This window comes from Saccopteryx bilineata, chromosome 5, assembly GCF_036850765.1.
Source record: "Saccopteryx bilineata isolate mSacBil1 chromosome 5, mSacBil1_pri_phased_curated, whole genome shotgun sequence".
Taxonomy (NCBI): Eukaryota; Metazoa; Chordata; class Mammalia; order Chiroptera; family Emballonuridae; genus Saccopteryx; species Saccopteryx bilineata.
Genome location: NC_089494.1, coordinates 3,076,406 through 3,101,073, shown reverse-complemented (window position 1 = coordinate 3,101,073; position 24,668 = coordinate 3,076,406). Strand labels below are relative to the sequence as shown.

Genomic DNA, 24,668 nt, shown 5'->3' with positions numbered 1-24,668 from the left:
ATAAGGTTTAATTTCCTCTATCATAAAATGGAGATAATGACTGTTCACCTGACAGCATTGACTATTTATTTATATTCCTATCCCCAACATGCAGATAAGGAAACTGAGCTTCAAAAGTAGTTCCAGGGGGAAAGAATGTTTTGTTTTGTTTTTTAATAAGTAAGTGAGAGAGGAGGGGCAAGTGCTCTTGTGCGCCCAAATCCGGAGGCGAGAGGGGAGGTGGGAATTGGGAAGGACGAGCGAGCGAGCCGGGTGGGCAGGAGGAGATGCTGGCTGCCCCCGGAGAAGGGCGCGGTTCGCGGCGCCCGGGAGCAGAGGCGCAGCTGGTAGGAAGATCCCCGCACCTGCAGGAGTCCCGGCGCGCGCCCCGCCCCGTCAGCGCGCGGGTCCTGACTCCGCCCGGAGCCGCCCCTGTGTGACCCACAGGACTCTTCTTGGTGGGCGAGGACTCGGTGCCCTCCCCGTGGCAGGGGTGCTGGCGCCGTGGGCTTCCGGGTCCAGGGGCGTCCTGGTGCCGGGCAGGATGGAAGGCGGTGAGGGCCACGGGATCTGCGCGAGGAAACCCTGGGTTCAAAATCCCACTTTCCAGTTGGTGTTCCCACTTAGCCTGTGGCTTTGGCTATGGCGCTACGCCAAGCCTCAGTTTCCCCAACTGAAAAGCTGGAGTCAACGGCGTTCTCCTTGCAGAGTTGGGACGCGGAGTGAGCGAGGGACCGCGCGCTCCGCGGCAGAGCTCAGTCGGGAAAGCGGCACTGAGGGCAGGGCCGTGCGGCAGCGTCACCTGCAAAGCCACGCGCCTCGCCAGGTGTGGGCTCAACCCACCGTTCCCCGCCGCCGCCTTTCTCTGCGAAGCTGGCGTAGGGCGAGGAGCGAGGGGTTCTCCCCTGCACGGGCGCCTCCCGCACGGGCGCCGGAGTGCTCGCCCCTCCTCCCGGCCGGCCCTGCACCCCGAGGCGCCGGCTCCCCGAGCTGGGCGGGGCGCGGCCCACGTGACCCGGGCGGGCAGCACCGGGACCTCGCCGCTGCCCGCAGGCCAAGGCAGTCAGGAGTTTCTGCCTCGTGCCCCGCGCCCTGCTGTCCCCGTGCACCCTGACCAGACCCGCAGCCTCGTCCGAAGGAGGGCTGGTGCCCCGGGGAAGAGTCGGTGAGTACCGGGAGAAGGAGGGACGGTGGGCCACCCCGGAGGGACCGCGGACAGGTGTGCAGCTTTGCTGGTGGGAAGACACCCCCCAGGAACCCCCGGCCTCGCTCCAGGCTGGTGAGGAAATCGCATTTAGCTCCTAGAACCCCGAACCTCAGACTTCCCCGGGTCCAGGTCCTCAGGCAGCCCACTGGGAGGAGAAACGGTGCTTTATATCGGAAGCCCAATTGCGTGCGGGTCTGGGTCTGCCTGCAGTCTCCGCGGAGGCTGCGGACCCCGGAGGGTTTCACCGGGCCTGGTTGCCCAGTGGCCCAGGGCTCTTTGGTTAATACTTCCTCCTGGGCATCTCGCCCTGCAGATCTTGAGGACAGAGCCCTGAGGGTGCCCCTGCCTCCCTGTGGGTCTCCAGAAGCCCTGGGTTTATTGGAATTAACATTTGTTTGCTGCCAGACCTCTTCCTGGACCACCCACCCTGTAGTGGGGACAGGTGCTGGGAGGGTCTGCCCGCCATGCCTGAGCTAAACCTCCTTATACATCCCCAAAGGTTTCATAGGATCAACTCTTGACCAAATATTAAAAACCTCTCTTCATTTTCAGTTGGATTGGAGCCCTTTTTTTTAATATGTTGGGTTTTGTTTTTTTTATTTTATTTAATTTACATATTTCTTTTTCTGAGAGGATGAAGTGGTGATGGGGGGAGGGGAGGCCCCGGGTAGCCCACTGACTGCACAGGCTGACCCTGCCCGTGGCTGTGAGGTCCAGGGAGGGGGCCAGAGCATGCAGACCAGGGGCAGCTGAGCAGCGACGCTGGCACACGGGCCAGGACAGTGCCGGGCACACAGCCGAGCAGGCAGTGGTCTCACTGAGGAAGGCGTGAGGCACTGAGAGTTGCCACCAGCTGAGTGGGCCCGGTGGAAGGACTGGGGTGAAGTCGACTTGATGGGAAAGGGGACTCCGGTGGCCTCGGAGGACAGTGTAGTGACTGCTCAGGTGGTTGGGTCAGCCTTCGAGGTGGGACTGTCTCGTTCTTTTCAGAAACAAACTCTGGAGGAAAACTCTCCCCATCCTCCCACTTTATAAACCCCCCACCACACACACACACACACACACACACACACACACACACACACGCCACCTTTAGTTCTAATATCTGGGCCTCATACAGGGCTGGAGAGGGCCAGAGAGGCCATGGAGCCCGGCAGTTGTCCGTGGTAAAGATGGAAACACTGAGACCCAGGGAATTGTCCCAGGTCACAGGGACGCCTGCTGACTCCCCCCCCCACAAACACACACACACCCCACAGTACCAGCCTGGGACCCGGCCTTGCTGTGGGCAGTGGAGCTGAGGCCTTTGCTGCAAACGCAGGACCTGTGTCCGTGTATAAATGAGGGACCAGGGTGGCAGAGAGAACGGGCAGGCGGCAGGCAGGCCGCAGAGTGCCCGCCCAGGGGTGCGCCTGCAGGGGCGGGGGGCTTCCTCAGGAAAACGTGCTCATGGCGCAGCTGACGAGGCCTGGGGGGCTTGTTCCTACTTCCCCCCGGTGGGCAGCAGGTCCGGCCCGTGGGGAGAACCACCCAGGGCAGCTCTGGGGGCAGCATTGGGGAAACAGCCACGAGAGGTGCAGGCAGAGTCCCCACAGCGGGCGCCTGTGCCCTCCCTCCCTCAGGAGTGTGCCTCGCCTTTGTTGGCAAGAACAGCGCCTCACACCTGACCCTGAGTCAGCCGGCTTCCCGCGATGTTAGCTGGGCGTGCAGGGAGAGACTCGGACTGGCTTCCCAGTTGTATTTGCTCCAGGTGACCGCCATGCCATTAATCACCACGGTTCCAAGGCTCAGGGGTCGTCCCGCCCACAACGTGGTCAAGCCAAGTGTCGGGAAGGAAGAACGCCCCCGCCCAGACTGCTCTTTAATTTATTTGGCCAAAATACGAACTCAAATATTGAACAATAAAGGTGACACACCACACTGAAATTCAGCAGCCTGGGCCCAATATATTCATATTATAAACCTGGTTCTGGTGCGTTCTCCCCGCCCCCCCAGGCCACACCCCCTTTTCTCCCTTCTGACTGTGAAATGACGGGGAAGGGGGACAGTCTTGGCGATTGAAGCGTGATTAGCTCTGAGCAGTGGGACAGGCACAGACCGGAAGTGTTTTTGTTCAGGAACCTCATGACCAGGAGGAGTTATCTACACCAAGACGGGGCGTGGCACAGAGCCTGGTGGATGGACTCTGCCCTCCCCACACTCGCGCCCTGGGGGCTGGCTCCCCCCTCACCCCGGGCCGGGCCAGGCCCGGTGCCCAAGCAGCCCTGCGCCCTCCGTGGGCTGCCCCTGACTGCTGTGGGTGAGGGGTGCCCGGAGGAGGTCAGGCCTCCCTGAGCAAGGAAGCAGAGAGTGATGAGCGCGGAGAAAATGGGCCAAAAGGCGGTCCCCTCCCTGAGCCCGTGTGGGTCCCGCAGTGTGACTGTTCCGGGGTGGAGGGGCCAGCCCTTCCACCTCCTTCCAGGACCCCCCTCTGGGTCCCAGCCTGAGGCAAGCCAGCCGGAGGGGCTGCTAGCCAACGTGTCCCCAGAAGGCCAGCGGCTTTGGTGTGTGCATTTTAAACGCTGACATCAAACATATTCTTCACGTTCAACTTAAGATTGTTTTCTAAACATCAGTTTTCAAAAAAGTGTTAAGCCTTTTGCTGACTCACTGAATGGGAACATTCAGTCACAATAGGCAAAGACCCTGTTGTGGACCGGGACCCTCAAACCCCGGCTGTCCCCAGAACAGCTCCCGCCCTCGGCCGCATCGCTTTGGTCACCTGGCACAGCCCCCTGCGAGGCCGGGTCTGCACGGGAGTCCCTCTCCCTCCCGCCCTCTCCCTGCCCCTGTCCTTGGGCTGGAATCAAAACTAAGCACTGGGTAACATTTTTCAGGTAACATCCGACCCAGGAAGCGGCCACATCTCTCTGGTCTCAGTTCAGCTATGCAGGGTGTTGGGCAGCTAAAATATATATATTATGCTCACTTTGTTAAAGATGGCGCTGCCCACGTCGAAGCTGTCGCCCAGGTGATACTAATGTGTGTCTCTGTGGGCTGTGGGCAGGCAGGATCCTTGTAGCCTGGGGCTTGGTTTTAGGACTAAGCCTTTCACACCCTTTTTGATGTGGGGCGGTACAATCCCATCATGCCCCAGAGAAGTGCCTTTGTATTAGAGACTTCCCTATTTTGTATATTGGATTGGAGGTTTTCATTTCTACACTATAAAATGGGGGCAGAATGGGAGCTTGCGCTCTCAGTTCCTGAGATTAACATTAGAGAGCAGAGCAGAGAAGGGCCACGTGGAGGAGGCCAGGAGAAGCAGCCAAGATGGCGGAGTGCTGAGTGAGAGGCCAGTTTGTGCAGAGTTTGTGCAGGGAGAAGGAAGGAGATGGGGAACAGAGGTGAATAAATCTGGTGAGCTAGAAACCTTTGATTCTAGGAAACTCGGATAAGTCAGTAGCTTTGTGAGCACTGAATGTGAGTGGGTTGTGGAGCCCAGTGTGTGTTTTTACTTGCCCGCCGGGTGCAAGCTAGGATTAAAGATGATGGCCCACCAGTTTGTGGCTCCGTTGTTTCTTTACCGACTGTCCGAATCCAATGCGAACCTGCATGGGCCAGGCTGCTGGCTTTACACAGGGTGTATATTTCAAACTGCGTCTCTGCTCACCACCGGCTTATTAAACGGAGCCTAGTGGACACGTACCACTCTCCTCAGGAATTCGGGGTCATCAAGAAGCCTCTGAGGGAGAGCCCAGCCAAACGCCACGGTCCCTGTGGCCTCCCGCTCTGCGGCCTCCCCTGCTCACATCTCAGCGTGCTGCTGGCTGGCCTCTCTCCACACAGCCGGGAGTCCACGTGGGCCTCCCCCGCCCCCCAGGAGGGGTGCCACGGCTCAGCTGATGGTCACGGTGTTTTCATCTGCTCTGAAAATAGAATTTCGATGAATGTGCTTCTTAGGATACCATTTTTTCTCAAACATGGTAAAAAAAAAAAAAGAAAGAAAGAAAAGAAAACTGAATAAACACCAGTCATGCATCAAATAACTTTTTGTTCCGACTTTTTAAAACCCAGAAACTGTGTATGTACTCCAGGGAGCATCAAAAGTCAATTTTGACTTAATGTTTTCTTGTCCAGGTCTAAACACAACTCTAACGAGGGCAGTTTGGACGATCCTGGCGCTCGGGTCCCCTCCTGACGCGGCTTCGCTGTCGGCTGTGCTGGAGGGTGGCCATGCTGAGGGGTTGGGCAAAAACATAGATATAAATTTCTTTCCACCAATTTTAAGGCACAAGCCAGGGAACTTTCTAGTGGACAGCCATGGGATCTCTGTGGAAATTTCCATCTCAAATGCTTTCTGAATGCTGTTCAGAAAGTGTCACTTTTCATAATTAACCGCTCGTGCCAGAAAAAACGGAGACACCTTGCTGGCACAAGGCACATTTTCTTAACGCTTCCACGGCGAGCACTTTCGGGTGCTCAGCAGCTGGCAATGAGGGGGACCCTCCTTGTGTTCAGGAGCGTGTCCCTGGACACCTCTGGCACTTGTCCACAGTGGAAAGAGCAGAAGGAGCAGTGCCTCAGAGGGTGACGTCCAGGGCGGGAAATCGGTCCCTTTCACTAGGGAGTGGGCGTTCTTCACACAGGTTCGTTCATTTCCCCGTTCGGGGAAACCGCCTAACTCCGGGTACAGACATGGTGCCTGGGAGTCCGGGGCTCTGGGTGCTGCCCGGGGCCTCGTGACGGAGGTCCCTGGGCTGACGCCGCGACCCTGTGTCCCTCCAGGTGTGACCCTGACGAGGAGCAGAGATGGGGAGGAAATTGGACCTGTCCACGCTCACGGACGAGGAGGCCAGGCATGTCTGGGACGTGGTTCAGCGGGACTTTGAGCTTCGACGGAGAGAAGAGGAGAGACTGGAGTAAGTGTGAGGCTGAGCCCGCGGGGCCGCGTCCTCCCAGGGCCGGCCGCCGAGGACGGGCGGGCGCGGGGCTCGCAGGGCGGGGGCGCGGCGCCGGACGGAGGCCAGGTGCTGGGAAACGCTCCACCGTCGGGCCTCAGTTTCCTCGCACTTAAAGCGAGGGGATCCAACCCTTCAACCTGACTTCCGGGTGTTCCCTGAATTAAGTTGTATCTCCACTTGACCCCGCCTCCCGGGTGACGTCGCCAAACTGGGTGATGCGTGGGCCCCAACCTTGCAGGTGATAAAGGGGTGAAGACTCAGTCCAGTCTGATACACCCCGTAGGTTGGGGTCGGGGTGGGGGGTGTTTAGGGTAAGGCTGACTTTCCACCTGCCTGTCTGAGAGCCCCTCCACTCTCCATCAGCTGAGCTGAGCCCCCTCCCCAGGCATTCTTAACCCCCTCCCACCTTGGGTACTCCTCCCCCCACCTCTGACGTCTGGTTTCCCCCGGCTCCTCGTTACCTCTCTGGGAGTCTCTGTGGGTCGGTGGGCCCGAGAGAAGGAGACATTGAGCAGAAAGACCCGAGGAGGTGAAAGGGGCCCCAGGCAGGGAGGGGAGGTCCAGGGCGGCACGGGTGGGTCCTGTGGACCTTCATGGGGCCTGGGCCTTCCTCTCAGTCCCTGCAGGCCGCTGAGCAGAGGACCGGCAGGACCTGACCTCTGACCTCTGCTCTGCCAGCCGCGGGTTACGACACGTGGTCAGTTGTGCTTAGAAGGCAGAGCCGGCAAGTTTGCCCACAGATTGGATGTGGGGTGGAGAGAATGGTGGGGGGGGGATCACAGGGGGCTCCAAGGTCACGGCCTGAGCAGCTCGGAGGATGATGGAGCTGTCCCCTCACCTGGGGGAGGCACCGTGAGGCCGGGTCTGGGGACAGCGGGGAACGGTTGAGACACGCCCAGGGGGGGTTGGATTGCCTGCTCAATGCGGCGTGCGCAGGGGGGCCGCACACAGGCTGGGCTGGAGCCGGGGGGATGGGGTTACGGGCGTTCTCACCACGCGGACGTGCCTGCCACGGGGGCTGTAATTACTACAGACTGAGTGACGAGCGTCCAGCCCGGGTCTCCCGGTTCTGGGGGTCAGAGGTCCTACTACAGACTGAGTGATGAGCGTCCAGCCCGGGTCTCCCGGTTCTGGAGGTCAGAGGTCCTACTACAGACTGAGTGACGAGCGTCCAGCCCGGGTCTCCTGGTTCTGGGGGTCAGAGGTCCTACTACAGACTGAGTGATGAGCGTCCAGCCCGGGTCTCCCGGTTCTGGAGGTCAGAGGTCCTACTACAGACTGAGTGACGAACGTCCAGCCCGGGTCTCCCGGCTCTAGGGGTCAGAGGTCCTAAAGGCCAGGTGTCAGCAGGGCTGCTGTGTTGCCTCTCGGGGCGGAAAGGAAAAACCCATCTCCGTGCTGTTCTGGCTTCTAGGAGCGTCCACATCCCTCTGCTGCTGGCCCGGCCTCCTCCTCTGAGGCCAGCCTCACCCTCAGCACGGCCCCTTCAGCCCCCTCTGTTTCTGACTCCCTGCCCCCCCCTTACGAGGACCTGTGATGACATTGAACCCCCCCCCCCCATCATCCAGGATAACCTCCCATCCCAATAACTTAGTCACATCTCTCAAGTCCCTTTTCTGCCACGTCAGGTGACATGGCCACAGGTTTGGGTGATTAGGATGTTGACCCCAGAACTTAAAACCACAGACTGAGGAGTCCACCCAGGGCAGGGAACACGGGTAGAGAAAGACCGAACCGGACAGAGACAGGGGCACAGCAGTGAGGGGCTCGGGGCCCGGGGCCTGGGGTCTGGGGTCTGACACGGACCAGAGTCCACGACAGACTCACTGGTCGTTAGGTGGCCCAAGTACAGAGCTTAGCGCCTCTCGTGTCTGGGGACCGTGTGGGTCAGTGACGTGCTCTTGACCACCTGCCCACCCCCTGGGTTTCTGTCATGAACCCACCTTCACCCCACTGGTCTCTGGGGACCGCCTGTCCCTGAGTCACCTGCACGGAGCTCGAGGCTGGAGCCCCCAGCAGAGCTTGACCGGCTCCCAGGTGCTGGGCAGGGACCTCAGCCAGCCAGCAGCTGTCAGCCCTGCGCCTCCGAGGAGGTGGCCTCCCAGCCCTGCTTCTGCCCCTCCCCCGCCCCCATCCCCACCCCATCTCTACCTCTGACCACCCCACTGCTCCACGTCCCGAGGTCCCTCCTCTGGCTTTCTCACTCTGGGAAAACTCCGGTGTTCTCTCACTGATTTCTCTGGAGCAGCTCTCTCTGCCTCCGCCCTGGCCTCCTCCAGCTGTGCTGAAGGCCCTGGGCCACACGCTGGGCCACACACTGGGCCACACGCTGGGCCACACACTGGGCCACACGCTGGCTGCCTCGCAGTGACAAAGCCAGCCTGGCCTTTCCTCTGGGCAGAGGGACCTCTCTTCCCAGGGACGGGTCATACCCTGCCTCCGAGCAGCCCAGTTGCTGTTGCAGATGGCATGGAAGGGGGTGGGCCCAGCTCTGGGGGGGGAGGTGGCAGAGGGAGGGGGGCCCCAGCTCTGCGGGGGCGCAGAGGGAGGAACCACTGGCTGGGGGTCAGGCAGCCACTCTCTTACCCAAGACCCTCCTTCCGGCTGGACTTAGCCTAAGGGGGTGTCCGCTTGGGACTCTCAACTCCCTCTGATGTCCCTGCGTTTCCTGTATCTGCTGTCATTTTGCATTGCAAAGAGAAGACACACCCAGGTCACCTCTGAGTCCTGTCCCGATAGGAGGTCTCCTGTTAAGAATCACCAGACGGTGATAACCCTGGGCTGTGAACAGCCTGTCACTCCACCAGGTCCCTAGGCCGCTGGGTCACAGTCAGGGCAACTTCTGGGTTCAGAAATGCCTGAGACGCCTTCTCAGATGGGGCAGTGGGGGGAACGGGGGGGGGGAGGGAGGGGGGGCGCCAAATGGACAGCCCAGAGCCACAAGCCCGCCCAGGTCACTGACAACACAGTTAGCAGGGGAGGCCTTGGGAAACCCCGAAACAAGCTCGGCCCTGACGTGGAGACCGCTCCCTGGGGGCTCAAGAGCAGATTTTGCCAGAAGGCAACCTGCTCAACAGACTGCAGATTCGGAAACAATCAGAGAACAGCCACAACAAAAATGTGTTTCTTTTCATATTTGCAAAGTTAACAGAAAGATGTGTTAGGCAGGTTTCTCCCCAGATAGGAGTGTCCATCCACGGGAAAGGGTGTTGATACAATCCGGGTGACGACCCGCCGTCTCCCAGCACTGCAGACCAGCCCTCCTCCAGGCGGCCTCCGTCAGAGCCCGTGACAGAAGAGCCTCCATCCACTGTGACAGATGAGCGTCCATCCACTGTGACAGAAGAGCGTCCATCCACTGTGACAGAAGAGCGTCCGTCCACTGTGACAGATGAGCGTCCGTCCACTGTGACAGAAGAGCGTCCGTCCACTGTGACAGATGAGCGTCCGTCCACTGTGACAGATGAGCGTCCGTCCACTGTGACAGAAGAGCCTCCGTCCACTGTGACAGATGAGCGTCCGTCCACTGTGACAGAAGAGCCTCCGTCCACTGTGACAGATGAGCGTCCGTCCACTGTGACAGAAGAGCCTCCGTCCACTGTGACAGATGAGCGTCCGTCCACTGTGACAGAAGAGCGTCCGTCCACTGTGACAGAAGAGCGTCCGTCCACTGTGACAGATGAGCGTCCGTCCACTGTGACAGATGAGCGTCCGTCCACTGTGACAGATGAGCGTCCGTCCACTGTGACAGAAGAGCCTCCGTCCACTGTGACAGATGAGCGTCCGTCCACTGTGACAGAAGAGCGTCCGTCCACTGTGACAGAAGAGCCTCCGTCCACTGTGACAGAAGAGCGTCCGTCCACTGTGACAGATGAGCGTCCGTCCACTGTGACAGATGAGCGTCCGTCCACTGTGACAGAAGAGCGTCCGTCCACTGTGACAGATGAGCGTCCGTCCACTGTGACAGATGAGCGTCCGTCCACTGTGACAGAAGAGCGTCCGTCCACTGTGACAGATGAGCGTCCGTCCACTGTGACAGAAGAGCGTCCGTCCACTGTGACAGATGAGCGTCCGTCCACTGTGACAGAAGAGCGTCCGTCCACTGTGACAGAAGAGCGTCCGTCCACTGTGACAGATGAGCGTCCGTCCACTGTGACAGAAGAGCGTCCGTCCACTGTGACAGATGAGCGTCCGTCCACTGTGACAGATGAGCGTCCGTCCACTGTGACAGAAGAGCCTCCGTCCACTGTGACAGAAGAGCGTCCGTCCACTGTGACAGAAGAGCGTCCGTCCACTGTGACAGAAGAGCGTCCGTCCACTGTGACAGAAGAGCGTCCGTCCACTGTGACAGAAGAGCGTCCGTCCACTGTGACAGATGAGCGTCCGTCCACTGTGACAGAAGAGCGTCCGTCCACTGTGACAGATGAGCGTCCGTCCACTGTGACAGAAGAGCGTCCGTCCACTGTGACAGATGAGCGTCCGTCCACTGTGACAGAAGAGCGTCCGTCCACTGTGACAGAAGAGCGTCCGTCCACTGTGACAGATGAGCGTCCGTCCACTGTGACAGAAGAGCGTCCGTCCACTGTGACAGATGAGCGTCCGTCCACTGTGACAGAAGAGCGTCCGTCCACTGTGACAGATGAGCGTCCGTCCACTGTGACAGAAGAGCGTCCGTCCACTGTGACAGATGAGCGTCCGTCCACTGTGACAGAAGAGCCTCCGTCCACTGTGACAGATGAGCGTCCGTCCACTGTGACAGAAGAGCGTCCGTCCACTGTGACAGAAGAGCGTCCGTCCACTGTGACAGATGAGCGTCCGTCCACTGTGACAGATGAGCGTCCGTCCACTGTGACAGAAGAGCGTCCGTCCACTGTGACAGATGAGCGTCTGTCCACTGTGACAGATGAGCATCCGTCCACTGGAAAGGATATTGATACAATCCGGGTGACGACCCGCCATCCCCCAGCACTGCAGACCAGCCCTCCTCCAGGTGGCCTCCGTCAAAGCCCGTGACAGAAGAGCATCCATCCACTGTGACAGAAGAGCGTCCGTCCACTGTGACAGAAGAGCGTCCGTCCACTGTGACAGAAGAGCGTCCGTCCACTGTGACAGAAGAACCTCCGTCCACTGTGACAGAAGAGCGTCCGTCCACTGTGACAGATGAGCGTCCGTCCACTGTGACAGAAGAGCCTCCGTCCACTGTGACAGATGAGCGTCCGTCCACTGTGACAGAAGAGCGTCCGTCCACTGTGACAGATGAGCGTCCGTCCACTGTGACAGAAGAGCCTCCGTCCACTGTGACAGAAGAGCGTCCGTCCACTGTGACAGATGAGCGTCCGTCCACTGTGACAGAAGAGCGTCCGTCCACTGTGACAGAAGAGCGTCCGTCCACTGTGACAGATGAGCGTCCGTCCACTGTGACAGAAGAGCGTCCGTCCACTGTGACAGAAGAGCGTCCGTCCACTGTGACAGATGAGCGTCCGTCCACTGTGACAGAAGAGCGTCCGTCCACTGTGACAGATGAGCGTCCGTCCACTGTGACAGAAGAGCGTCCGTCCACTGTGACAGATGAGCGTCCGTCCACTGTGACAGAAGAGCGTCCGTCCACTGTGACAGATGAGCGTCCGTCCACTGTGACAGAAGAGCGTCCGTCCACTGTGACAGATGAGCGTCCGTCCACTGTGACAGAAGAGCGTCCGTCCACTGTGACAGATGAGCGTCCGTCCACTGTGACAGAAGAGCGTCCGTCCACTGTGACAGATGAGCGTCCGTCCACTGTGACAGAAGAGCCTCCGTCCACTGTGACAGATGAGCGTCCGTCTACTGTGACAGAAGAGCCTCCGTCCACTGTGACAGATGAGCGTCCGTCCACTGTGACAGAAGAGCGTCCGTCCACTGTGACAGAAGAGCGTCCGTCCACTGTGACAGATGAGCGTCCGTCCACTGTGACAGAAGAGCGTCCGTCCACTGTGACAGAAGAGCGTCCGTCCACTGTGACAGATGAGCGTCTGTCCACTGTGACAGATGAGCATCCGTCCACTGGAAAGGATATTGATACAATCCGGGTGACGACCCGCCATCCCCCAGCACTGCAGACCAGCCCTCCTCCAGGTGGCCTCCGTCAAAGCCCGTGACAGAAGAGCATCCATCCACTGTGACAGAAGAGCGTCCATCCACTGTGACAGAAGAGCGTCCATCCACTGTGACAGAAGAGCGTCCATCCACTGGAAAGGGCATTGATACAATCTGGGTGACGACCCGCCGTCCCCCAGCACTGCAGACCAGCCCTCCTCCAGGTGGCCTCCGTCAAAGCCGTGACAGATGAGCTTGCCCAGGTCCCTGATTTTCACCAGGATCGAAGACCTTCAGGCTGTGAGACGGGATTCACTAAAACCGGTGTGACCAGGCTGTCTCTGTGACACCAAAGCCTGTGACCCCGGGGGCCAGGTTTCAGCCGCCCCGCAGGCTGTGCTGAAGACATCCCAAGTTTCCTGTCCCAGCTGTGGAACTGCGGAGGCTGGAGGTCTTAGCCCCTCCCCCCACACCCCACACCCCCGCCCCGGGAGCCTCCTCAGTGTCATTCCAAAGAGAATAAGTGTTTGTTCCAGGGAACAGGTTTGCCAACGGCCCTGACCTCCTGCATGGCTTCCCTCTGAACTGATGGGAAGGAATCCCCTCAGGGTCTGGCTCCCCAGTGGCCAGGACCCCCACCCCACCCCGCCCCCCACAGGCTGCTTCAGACACTGGAGGAGAAGGAAGGGGCGGGGGAGGTCATCTCACCTTTGAATCAACCCCCCGGGCAGATGCAAATCCCTCCCTGAAGCTGGCATGTGTGACCAGGAACTTGGGAGTGGGGTGTTTACCGAACAGGGTGTGATGTTACTCCTGGCTTCCCGTCAGGAGCCGGAGCTGAGCGCAGAAGAACTGGCCAGGCTCAGGTGCACAAAACTAGGAGTTAACAACCTGCGTCAGGAGGGGCCTTAGAGTGGCGTGGGGGGCGGGGCACTGCCACGAGGACGTGGGTCTTGCTCCGGAAGAACTCGGAGCCTCAGAATAGGGTCGACGCTTCTGTGAGAGAACCCACGTCCTGATGCCTAGTCTGCTGCCCGTGCAGGGCATGGCCTGTGAGCCCGTGGGTGCGGCCACTGCCCTGGGTGTGGGGAGGGAAGGTGAACAACACAGGCTTTGCTCAAAGGGGCACCTCCGTCTTTGACGGACACTCCAGCAGCATTGGCCCTCGCGGTCCTGGAGGGGTCCCTGAGGTTGGGTGATGTCCTCAAAGGAGGCTAGTGGGAGGTGGGGGGCAGCAGAGGCTCCTGGGAGGTGGGTCCAGCCTCGGCTGTGAGCAACCGGCTCCTGAGGCCAGAGAGGCATTTCGCTGGGAAGGCCGCTGTTTCTTACTGCTTGTGTTCCCTTGAAGTCCTTCCTTCCCCCCTGGGATTCAGTCCTTGTGGAGAATATCAGCTAATCTGTGCACCAGGGGCGCGAGAGAAACCATGAGGAGGAACAGAGTGGCTATACTGCCAAGCTGCATGGTACCGGCATGGAAACAGATCTATACATCAATGGGATAGAATGAGTAAGGAGCCCAGAAATAAATCCTCACTGACATGGTCAATTAATCTACGATGAAGGAGGCAAGAATATACCGTGGGGAAGTGACAGTCTCTTCAATGAGTGGTGTTGGAACAACTGGAAAGACACATGCTAAAAAACAAGGAAACTGGGCCACCTTCTTATATCATGTACAAAAATAGACTCAAGCCTGACCAGGTGGTGCAGTGGATAGAGTCAGACTGGGATGCGGAGGACCCAGGTTCAAGACCCCCGAGGTCGCCAGCTTGAGTGCAGGCTCATCTGGTTTGAGCAAAGGTCACCAGCTTGAACCCAAGGTCACTGGCTCGAGCAAGGGGTTACTCGGTCTGCTGAAGGCCCGCGGTCAAGGCACATATAAGAAAGCAATCAATGAACAACTAAGGTATCACAACGAAAAACTAATACTTGATGCTTCTCATCTCTCTCCATTCCTGTCTGTCTGTCCCTATCTATCCTTCTCTCTCTGACTCTCTCTCTGTCTCTGGAAAAAAAAACAAAAAGAATAAACTCAAAAATTAGAATGAATTAAAGAGACCATGGAATTCCTAGAAGAAAACATAGACAGTAAGCTCTTTGGTTTCAGTCTTAGTAATATATTTTTGGATACATCTCCTCGGGCAAAGGAAACAAAAGAAAAAATAAACAAATGGAACTACATCAAACTAAAAAGGTGTTACACGGTGAAGGAAAACATCTGTAAATCAAAAAATAATCTAATAAATGGAAAAGATGTTTGCCAATGATACATCTGCTAAGGGGTTGTTAATATCCAAAATATATAAAGAACTGGGACAGCTTACCAAATTGAAAAAAACAATCCAATTGAAAATAAGCAGAGGACCTGAACAGATACTTCTCTAAAGAGGACATACAGTTGGCCAATAGACATATGAAAAGATGCTCAACGTCACTAATCATCAGGGAAGTGCACGTTCAAACCACGTCAGATACCACCCCACGCCTTCAGAATGGCTGTCCTCAATAAACCAACACGCAACAGGAGCTGGAGAGGGTGCGGAGGAAAGGGAGTCCTCCCGCACTACTGGTGGGAATGCAGACGGGTGCAGCCACTGTGGAAAACCATGTGGAGTCACCTCAATTTTGCGCAATAAAATTGTTCAGAAGATCAAAAATGGTTAAGACAATGTAAAATTTAACATTTTAATACTGATGTACACTGTTTTACTTAACATTTTTGGGAGTAACTGCTTCTGACGTCAACTCAGAGCACATTTGTTGCTAATGTAATCAGTTTTTGTAACGGCGTCAGCAAATAAAGGGATGCTTATTAAAAAAAAAAAAAAAAATTTAAAAGATAGTGTTGCCATACAACCCAGTAATAACACTTCTGGATAGTTCTTCAAAGAAAACAAAAACGGTCATTTGAAAAGACACGTGCACCCCAATATGGTCATACATTCACAACAGTATTATCTACAATAGCCAAGCTATGGAAGCAACCGAAGTGCCCATCAGTAGACAAATGGTCAGAGAAGGTGTGGTCCATACATACAATGGGATATTGAAGCCTCACCACTTACGACACTGTGGATGGACCCAGAGGGTAGTATGCTAAGTGTAATAAGAGAAAGACAAGCATTATATGGTTTCACTTCTATGTAGAATTTAAAAAAAAAATGAATAAACAGAATAAAACAGATACGGAGAACAAGCTGATAGTTTCTAAGGGGAGTGGAGATGGGTAAATAAAAACTCATCAGTAGCCTGACCAGGTGGTGGCACAGTGGACAGAGCATCAGACTGGGATGCGGAGGACCCAGGATCAAAACCCCAAGGTCGCCAGCTTGAGCGCAGGCTCATCTGGTTTGAGCAAGGCTCACCAGCTTGAGCCCAAGGTCACTGGCTTGAGCAAGGGGTCACTCGCTCTGCTGGAGCCTCCGTGGTCAAGGCACATATGAGAAAGCAATCAATGAACAACTAAGGAGCTGCGATGAAGAACTGATGCTTCTCATCTCTCTCCCTTCCGGTCTGTCTGTCCCTATCTGTCCTTCTGTCTGTCTCTCTCTGTCTCTGTCACAAAAAAGAAAAGAAAACAGTAAAATTAAACAAACACCTCATGTAGTCCTCAGTCCACCTCACGATGTGGCTCCCGTTACGCTCAGCTGCCGGTGAGGACAGTGCCAGTGAGGCCCGTCTCCTGGCCATGAAGATGTCGGGTCCTTGCTAACCGTGGGAATATGGGTGGGTGGGGACCTTGCTGTGTGCTGTTCTGTAGTGTTTACCTTCCAAGGGTTCTATGTCCATTCATGGTACTTAGGTATTAAAGAGGCTCTAAGTACAAACAGGATAATCTCTTTATTTTCCAATGTCCCATAAACATGAGGAGCACCGAAGTAAACCTTCTTGAAGGGACGTCCAGTCAATGGTCACCAGCTTCTTAACTCCCTCCCTCGGGAAGGGAGCAGTGCTCCCTGGTCACCCGTCAGCCTGGGCAGAGGGACTGATGCCCGGTGTGGGGAAGGAGTCGGCCCCCACCCTCAATGTGCTATGGCCGAAGTCCTGGTGGCTGACCCGTCCCTGCCTTCTCTCTGCCCACCTGCAGTCCTCTCAGCCACTTTTCCTGCGTTACTGAGGGGCCTCTGAGCTGTGTTTGGGGTAGAATTACTGCATTTTCCTCCATCCAGAGCCGAGGCTGGGGACTCACGCCCCTGGACGAGGATGGCAGCGTCCTTAAACAGACGCCCTGTTTCAGAGACACGGCCCACAGGGCAAATATTAGGCTTGGGAACCTGCCCCCAAAAGGCAAACAGGTGGTGAGGGTCATTTGTCATGTCTGCAAACAGACCTGAATTCCTGAGAAAAAATTCTGTGAAATGCTGCCCAGCGTGAGTCGTGGGAGAACCAAGGGTTGCCCTAAAAATGATAATAATAATAATAATAATAATAATTACAATCATGAGGAATTGGAAGGCTCCCGAGGCGGGCCACTTGGCACCCAGGCACGACTCCAGGGCTGAGCAAACGCTGGAACGGGGAGTGAGCCGCCAGCCCGGCCCGGGGCGTCTTCTGTCTGGCATCTCTCAGGAGGCCCAGCGGCTCTCCCCACCTGTATTTCCTCCTCACCACTCTTGTCGTCCCTTGGTCATTGTCTCCAGAGGCCCTCAGAGGACATCAGCATGTGTCCGTTCCCCCCACCGTCATTCCTGACGTTCGCTCGGACAGCCGGGACGCTGGGCTCCCCTAACGGCTCTCTCGCAGCCATTGCAACAGGGTGGTCTGTTCCGGCCATTAGCCTCTGACATTTACGCTCAGTCTTTGAATAACGTTGCCTCCTTGTTCTGCGACCCGTTGGTCCTCTCGGTGACAGCCCCCTCCGTGGGGTTGGGCTGGCTTGACCCGCGTCCCCCGGCCTCTGGAGTGTGCCTGCAAGCCGTTCTCAGGAGTGGCCCTGGGGCATGGGTTTTATGTTTGTGCGTCTGTCTCTCAGCTGGGAGGGAGACTGCCCTCTCTCTCACCTCAGAATTCTGGCACAATAATGAGCCCCACCCTCCACAAAGTGTCTACCTCCAGATCCCCGCAACCTGTGGGAACGTGAGGGTATTTGGCAAAGGGGAATTCAGGCTGCAGGTGCCATTCAGGCTGCTGAGCAGCTGACCAGGTCATGGGGAAGTGACCAGGGTAATCCAGGCGGCCCAAGGTCGCCATCCCCAGGGGCGGAGGAGGAAGAAGGCCGGAGCACCTGAGAGCCAGAGACAGTGGCTGTGAGGAGGACTCCAACCGCCATGGTGGCTCTGGAGACGCAGGAAGGGGCCAGAGCCCACGAATGCAGGCACCCCCTCACAGCTGGGGACAGGAAGTGGACAGATCTGCCCCAGAGCCTCCAGGAAGGGTCACAGTCCTGTCAACAGCTTGATTTCAGCCCAGTGACACCCCGGTCAGACTACTGACCCCCAGAACTGTGAGATAATGCATGGGCGCGGCTGTAAGCCCCTGAATGTGTGGAACGGTGTTATTGCAGCCACAGGAGCCTAACCACCACCACCCCCGCCCCGGCCTGGCGGAGGAGCCCAAAGCCAGCCGGACCTGGTTCCGTGGGACGTAGCCCGTGCGGCTCTGCTCACGCGGGCAGGGATGCGCTCCCGCCTGGACCTGCGCAGTTCTGTCCACCTGTGTAGGTTCGCTGCCCTCATCTGGAGGGCCGGCTCCTCTTCGCTCCCGGGTGGGAGAGCGTTTGTGTAGCTTTAGGATGATCTGTGGCGGCGTGGTGAAGCCCCCTCCCACCCAGCCAAGCTGCGCACAGCAGGGGTGGTTTAGTGACCACCTCCCTGACCTCAGCTGTGAATCCCCGCCCCTCCGTCAGCAGGAACACGTCAGCTTGTGGGTTCCCGTACCCCGCACTCTGCTCACTTACCTGATGTCTTCCTGGGGCTCAGCCTTCCCTCCGGAGCCCCTTGTCCCCCGCCCCGTCCCCTGCTCCTGGCCCTCACGGTGACAGAGGTGAGGGGGTCTCAACTCCACACCCTGTCCACTGGCTCCGGCCGGTCCCCGGTGCAGAGCGGAGGGTCTGGTCTGCTTCCGGGATGGGGACCGGCGCTCGTGTGTGGATGGTCATGCCGGGTGTTGAGAGCAGCTGAGATCCCCGACCGCCGCCACCTGTCTACCCCGCGTGCCACGGCCCCTTGTGCCGACCTCCAGACCCTGCCTGCCCGCCCTCTGGCCCTCTCGGCACCTTATGCTGTCCTGCCGGGGTGTGGTCTCGGGGTAGGGATTCACCCCAATACCCAGCACAAGTGCAGGAGCGCAGAAGCCCCGCCCGGGCTGGTCTGGGAGCTGTGGCCACTGCACGGTCCTCCCCAGCTCCCGCTGCGGGAGTGCGCCACCAAGCCCCGGTGTCCTGGGCTGTCCCGAACCCTCACACGTTTCCACCACACTCCCCACCGGAGTCCACCCCAAGAGCGGGAGAGCGAGGACGTGGGGGTGTGACTTCTCCACGCCCCTCCAACCCCTGTCCCCCCCCTCCACATCCAGTCACGTCCTCCTCCTGTCCTGAAAAGGGGGTTCCCTCCATCAAACCCGCTGTGTCCTTGGAGGACACGGACCCCTTGACACGGACTCCTTCCTTCTCAGCCTGGTTTCTTCTTGATCTCCCGTCCCTCCCCCCCTTGTGCCCCAACCAGCGCACCAAGCAGACTCCTTTCGAGTCTCCTTCTGTGTCGGATAGTAAATCACATTCCAGGTGTCGTCTATTCCAGAAGGTGACTTTAACTTGCAGCTGCGTAGTGGCCTTCTGCCTGTCGAGGTCCCTGTGGTGCAGAGGCATCTGGCCCACCGGTGTTGGCGTCTGGGTGTCTCCAGGTCGGTTGATGGGCCCTGTGCTGCAGGCATCACCTGGGGCTACTCTGCTGGACCCACATGGGGTCTCCTCTTCCCTCCCCTCCTGTTCTCCAGCTCAGAAGGAGGGAAGTGATGCTCAAAAAAGTCTGAAGCAGAATATAATTATCTTTTCCCCCATATTCTACGCTGGAAACAGATCAGTCTCCAGCTACCCCCACCCCGCCCCCCAGCCTAGGGTTCCTCTGCGCTCTTACTAAGAGGACTTCACATTTTGGGGTGCAGAGTGCCTCCCTGGGCCCTCATCTTTCTTTCTGCTGTGATGGGCCCCAGGGGCAGGGCACTCGTGGGGACAGGTGACCTCTCTGTCTTCCGGCTGACACAGATACAGCCAGAGTGGAGATGGAGGAGATGGGCCTTCCCAGCTGGCTCCCCATGCTTGTGCTCCTCTGTTGGAGGCTAAGACTCTGCCTTGTCCGTGCAGCTTTACCTACACTGTAGTCGGTGGCTGACAATATTTCCCCTAGTTTCTACAACCACTTGGCTTTTTTTTTCCCCCAAAGCTGAGACAGGAGTCTTATTTTCATATCTACCTTGGTGAGTATTTTCATAAGTAATTGGGAGAGGAAGGTCAGTGAGGTGCGGTCAGTGGGGCTTGAATCCAGCGTCGGCCCCCCAGAGCTTCTCAGAACCCCTCCATCACCCGCCGCCTCACCGCGCCCTCAGGACCCCGTTGGACGCTGCAGGGTCGGCACTCTCAGGAGACAATGGCACCGAGTGTCTGTCTAATTTTGTCACTAAGAGTAGATTTCCTTGATCTCCTCTGAAACGAAAAATATTACGTCTGGCAGATGTTCTCTGAGGCGGAACAAGGGGCTGTGTTCATTGTCTGGGGGCGCATTCTCCAGGCTGTAGGAGTGGGCGGGTTCACCAGGAAGCTGCGTGTTACTGAGAACTAGGGCTGTGGTCTTCCTGGGTCTGCGGGAGCCGGGCGGTTCCTGCTCTGGACGCCCTCCCAGCTGAGCCAGCTGAGCCCTGACCTGCAGGGACACGGGAGGGGCGTGTCAGCCAGCTCATCCTCCCCGTGCGGGGAGGGAGCCCGAACCACCTGCTGAGGAAATGCCACCTGGCTGGCTTGGCCCTCCGGAATCTCTGACCGCTGTCTGTCGGGAGGGCACAGCAACCCGTCTGCTTCCTCAATGGGGGGGCCCAACCTGACGTCCCCCGACTTGGGGTGGCCCTCGGCTCAGGGCCGGCATGGTGGAGTGAGTGTGACTGGCCAGGGCTTCCCAGGGAACCGCGTGAGCCTCGCCTGGCATCTCAACGAGCCTTTTCTCCGCATGCTGTGTGACCTCTGCTCTGGCCAGCTGTGCAGCCACCTGGGTCTCCCTCTTGCTCTCTCACCTTCTTTTAACCAATGGCGCTGGGAACAGACTGGTTCCAGAGAACCATGTGGCCCAACGAGGACCGCCCGGCTCGGTCTCGGCTGGGCTCCCAGAACCACCAACCCCGCCCTGTCTGAGGCAGATGACACGCCAGACGCTAGTGACGAGGGGGCCACACTCCCCCAGCGTGGCAGGAGACCTGAGCTCAGTCTCCCAGCTCTGAGTCCTGCCACAGAAACACCCCAGGTTCCAGCCGGCTCGGAACTGGAGAGAGAGAGAGTGGTGGGCCTCAGGACCCCTGCCTGTCCTCTTCCTGCTGCGCTGAGCAGTGTGAGGTCGTGCGGGCAGCGGGAGGAACTGCCCCAGACCTGAGACTCTGGACCTTCATGGTTCGTGGCCCCCTTGGGCAACGAGGGTAAGTCATGTTACACGATCACCAATGGCTATGGAAATGTTCCAATGCCATTGCATTTCCGGAGAAACCAAGCGCTTCAATGCCAGCCTACCCAAATGACATGTCTAAACCCGGTGTGGTGGCGCATGAGAAGGTTCCCCGTGCGGGTCTGGCTGTGCGCGTGTTCACATATTTCAAGCCTGTGGCGAAAACGGGAGGTCCGACGTATTCCCCGTTTCTGCTTGTTCCCCAAGGGGGCTGAAGGGCAAGATGAGGAAGGACAGCTCCCAGAGAGAGCTGGTGTCCGACGCCACCCACCTGAACGAGACCCACTGCGCCCACTGCCTGCAGCCCTACCGGCTCCTGCCAGCCGCCCGGAGGCAATGCCTGGACTGCCGCCTCTTCGCCTGCCAAGGCTGCAGCCACGCCCACCCGGAGGAGGCGGAGGCCTGGCTCTGCCGCCCCTGCCACCTGGCCAGGTGAGCCCGGTGACCCTGCCGGCTTGGGGGCGTGGCTCATCCTTTCGGTGGGGCCCGCCGCCGCCGGAGACGGGTGGGCAGGTGGTGTGTGCGTGGCGGTGGGGCCCGCCGCCGAGACGGGTGGGCAGGTGGTGTGTGCGTGGCGGTGGGGCACGCCTGCGTGGCACGCCCTCGGCGATGCCGCAGGCCTGAGCCTCTTCCCTCCGCAGAGTCGTGGAGAGGGGCTCCCTGGAGTGGTACTATGGGCACGTGAGGGCTCGCTTCAAGCGGTTCGGCAGTGCCAAGGTGATCCGGTCCCTCTGCGGGCGGCTGCCGGGCAGAGGTGAGGAGTGGGCGGGGCGCAGGGTGAGGGGGGTCTTGGGGAGGGGATGACTTTTCTTCCCAGTGTGTTTTACTGTCTCGGGACCAAGCAGGTGCCTTTGGAACACGTGTGTGTGAGCACCTGTCTGTCATTCCCAGTCTCGGGTGTTTTTTATGAGGCTGGCTGTCGGTTGTGTGAGGTGCATGCAGACTTCTGCAGCCTGGCTCAACCTGGCCCCATGGGAAGTCCTGCGTATTGTCACCCTGTACTCTCTGACTTCGTATTTTTTCAGAGCATCAGAGCAAGTCGAGAACTCACACCCAGGTTCTCAAACTTGGTGGCTAATGGAATGACCGAGCTGCAGTTCACGCTCTTGTGTACCCAGGTCCTTCCTCCCAGGATGGCAGGTTCAGGGGGTGACACACGGGTCATTTGAGCGGGGACATCTTTTTTTTTTTCTGAAGTTGAAATGGGGAGGCAGTCAGACAGATTCCCATATGCGCCCGACCGGGGTCCACCCGGCATGCCCACCAGGGGCGACGCTCTGCCCATCTGGGGCATCGCTCTGTTGCAATCAGAGCCATTCTAGCGCCTGAGGCAGAGGCCACAGAGCCATCCTCAGTGCCCGGGCCAACTTTGCTCTAATGGAGCCTCGGCTGTGGGAGGGGAAGAGAGAGACAGAGAGGAAGGAGAGGGGGGGGTGGAGAAGCAGATGGGCGCTTCTCCTGTGTGCCCTGGCCGGGAATCAAACCCGGGACTTCCACACGCCAGGCCAACGCTCTACCACTGAGCCAACCAGCCAGGGCTGAGCCGGGACATTTTTTAAGAGTAAAATGACCCTCCTGATAACCACAACGGAGACCACAGACATGACAGGGGTGCCCTGGCGACCTGGGGAGGGACCGTCACCCGACTCTTGGTGGCCGTTTCCGCTTTCTTTCCCAGGCTGCTTCTTCGAGGTGGATATCTTTGTCTCGAGCAGAAGCCCATAAAATCCCCACCTCCCATGCCCACTGGGCCAGCCAGGAGCCGGCCAAGGGGTCCTCCTGCAGCGGAAGGAGCTTGGTCCGGCCCCCTCTGCAGGGCTTGGGGGTGGGAGCCATAGGGAGCCCAGGAAAAGCCACACTGTAAACCGTCTGAGACTCTCAGCCCCACAGTCAGCTGCTCACGGCAGGAAACCGCCCATCACGTCAGAGCCCCGAGGACCTGGGCCCCGTCCTTGGAGGTGCTGATTGCTAGGGACCTGGCTGGGCTCAGAAGTCTGTGTTACACCTTGTAAAAGGCCACAGGGATCTGATGCCCCGCCAGGGTCCAGAGCTGCTTGAGACAACGGCTGCCAGGGAACCTGCCAATTCCAAAGCTGTCACCACCTGTAGCCAGGAGATGGCGCTGTGGGGGCAGCAGGAACCTGATTCCCAGCCAGCTGAGGCTTCCGCCCCAGAGAGGCGGGTCTCAGGTCCCTGGAGGACGTCCCAGGGGCTGTGTTCCCCGTCTGCGAGCACCCACAAACACGGTCCACTGAGAGAGGATGCAGGGAAGGGACACAAAAGCTGGTGAAGTTGTGCTGCTAAAAAAAAAAAAAAAAAAAAGCATCTCAACAAACAATGGCTAATGTTTTGAAACCTGGCCCAGCCAGGACCTAATACAGCTAGCTGGTGGGGGCCCCGGGGTCTTCCAAGTAGCCTTCAGAGTGGTGGTGCGCCTCCCTAAAGGCTCCGTAACGTAACTGGTAAAGGGACGGGCAGGTGCTGCGGGAAACGGGGGCGGGGGGGCATGGATGGGAGGAACCCTCCCTCCTGCCCCTGAGCCCACAGGCTCCCCACAGCGTGTCTGTCTCAGCGCCTCTCTTTGGTTACAGGTCTGTCTGACAGGGCGCATAGCTCACCCAACGTCCACAGTAAGTGTCTCTTGCTCAGATGCCCTTTCCTTCATTTCCTCCTCCCCATCAAGAAATCTCTGTCTGCCCCGGCTGGATGGCTCAGTTGGTCAGAGCATTGTCCCAAAACACAGAGGTTGCCGGTTCAATCCCGGGTCAGGGCACGTACAGGAACAGATCGATGTTCCTCTCTCTCTTCTCTCTCTCTCTCTTCTCTCACTAAAATTAATAAACATAAAATTTTTAAAAGAATAAAAAGACACCTCTGTTCTACATCAGGAACATGGGAAATCCCTTGGGTTTCTTTAACCACGGCTCAATATCTAGAGATGGGTTAATGTCACCCAAACCCTTGTCCCGGGTAGAGAGGGAGACCTGAGGGGCTGATGACCAAAGGGTCAGGGAGATCCTGTTCATATTCAATCACAGGGGCAAGGTCACCACCCTGACCAGTTACACGCACGCGCGCGCGCGCACACACACACACACACACTCTCTCTCTCTCTCTCTCTCTCTCTCTCTCTCTCGTGTGCATGGAGCCTCTGGAAACCCATGTCCACATTCCCTCAATGCAGACAGGGTCCATGTCTCAGTACCCTCTGTCTGGCTGCTTGACGTGAGTTTCCTCAAGACAGTCACTGTCCAGGGATAATACAAATAATGACCAGGTCTGTCCTCTGAGAAGGGGGCACTGGCTGGCTGGCAGTCATGTGGAGGTGGGGGTAGAGGAAAGGGGGCAGAGAGAAGAGAGGGAAGAGCCCTGGGGCTGAGCCTGCCTCCCTCCCAGCTGGGCCTGAGGCTGCACCTGCTGAGAAGCAGATGGAATGAGACGATGGGGGATTGTCCTGTTTCTGGAAACAAAACTCAGCTCTCGGGCTCCCTTACCGCCCACAGTTCCCATGTGTTCAGATTGTCTGATGTGGACGATGTCAGCGTAGGGTGAGTACCTGCAGGTGTGACCATGGGGAGAATTGATGCAGAGCACTAGTTTTCTGCTGCAATTAGGACCAGTTTTAAGTAATGTTTGGAGAGGTCTTTGTAAGGCTGCAGAAGACCTTGCCTGGGTGTTTGGCAATGGATGATGGATGGATGATTGGATGGATGATGGATGGATGAATGGATGGATGCTGGGTGGATGGTTGGATAGATGGGTGAATGGGAAAGGGATAGATGGATGGAGAAGGAATGGATGGATAGATGGATGATGGATGGATGATGG

At 57.9% G+C, this 24,668-nt stretch overlaps 1 protein-coding gene across 2 annotated transcripts in view; it reads left to right on the top strand.

Moving 5' to 3' along the window:
- The first annotated feature begins 1,002 nt into the window (after positions 1 to 1,002).
- Positions 1,003 to 24,668, top strand: part of MLPH (melanophilin) — a 42,406-nt gene continuing 18,740 nt past the window's right edge. The window contains exons 1-5 of one of the 2 annotated variants that reach the window (XR_010731941.1): positions 1,003 to 1,144; positions 5,951 to 6,084; positions 21,048 to 21,272; positions 21,482 to 21,594; positions 23,432 to 23,470. Coding sequence is in view for 1 of the 2 variants with exons in the window: in XM_066280504.1 (XP_066136601.1) it covers positions 5,975 to 6,084; positions 21,048 to 21,272; positions 21,482 to 21,594; positions 23,432 to 23,470 (487 nt within the window). In the remaining variant the exon portion in view is untranslated. The remainder of the gene's footprint in view (positions 1,145 to 5,950; positions 6,085 to 21,047; positions 21,273 to 21,481; positions 21,595 to 23,431; positions 23,471 to 24,668) is intronic. The other variant, XM_066280504.1, reaches the window with a different exon arrangement.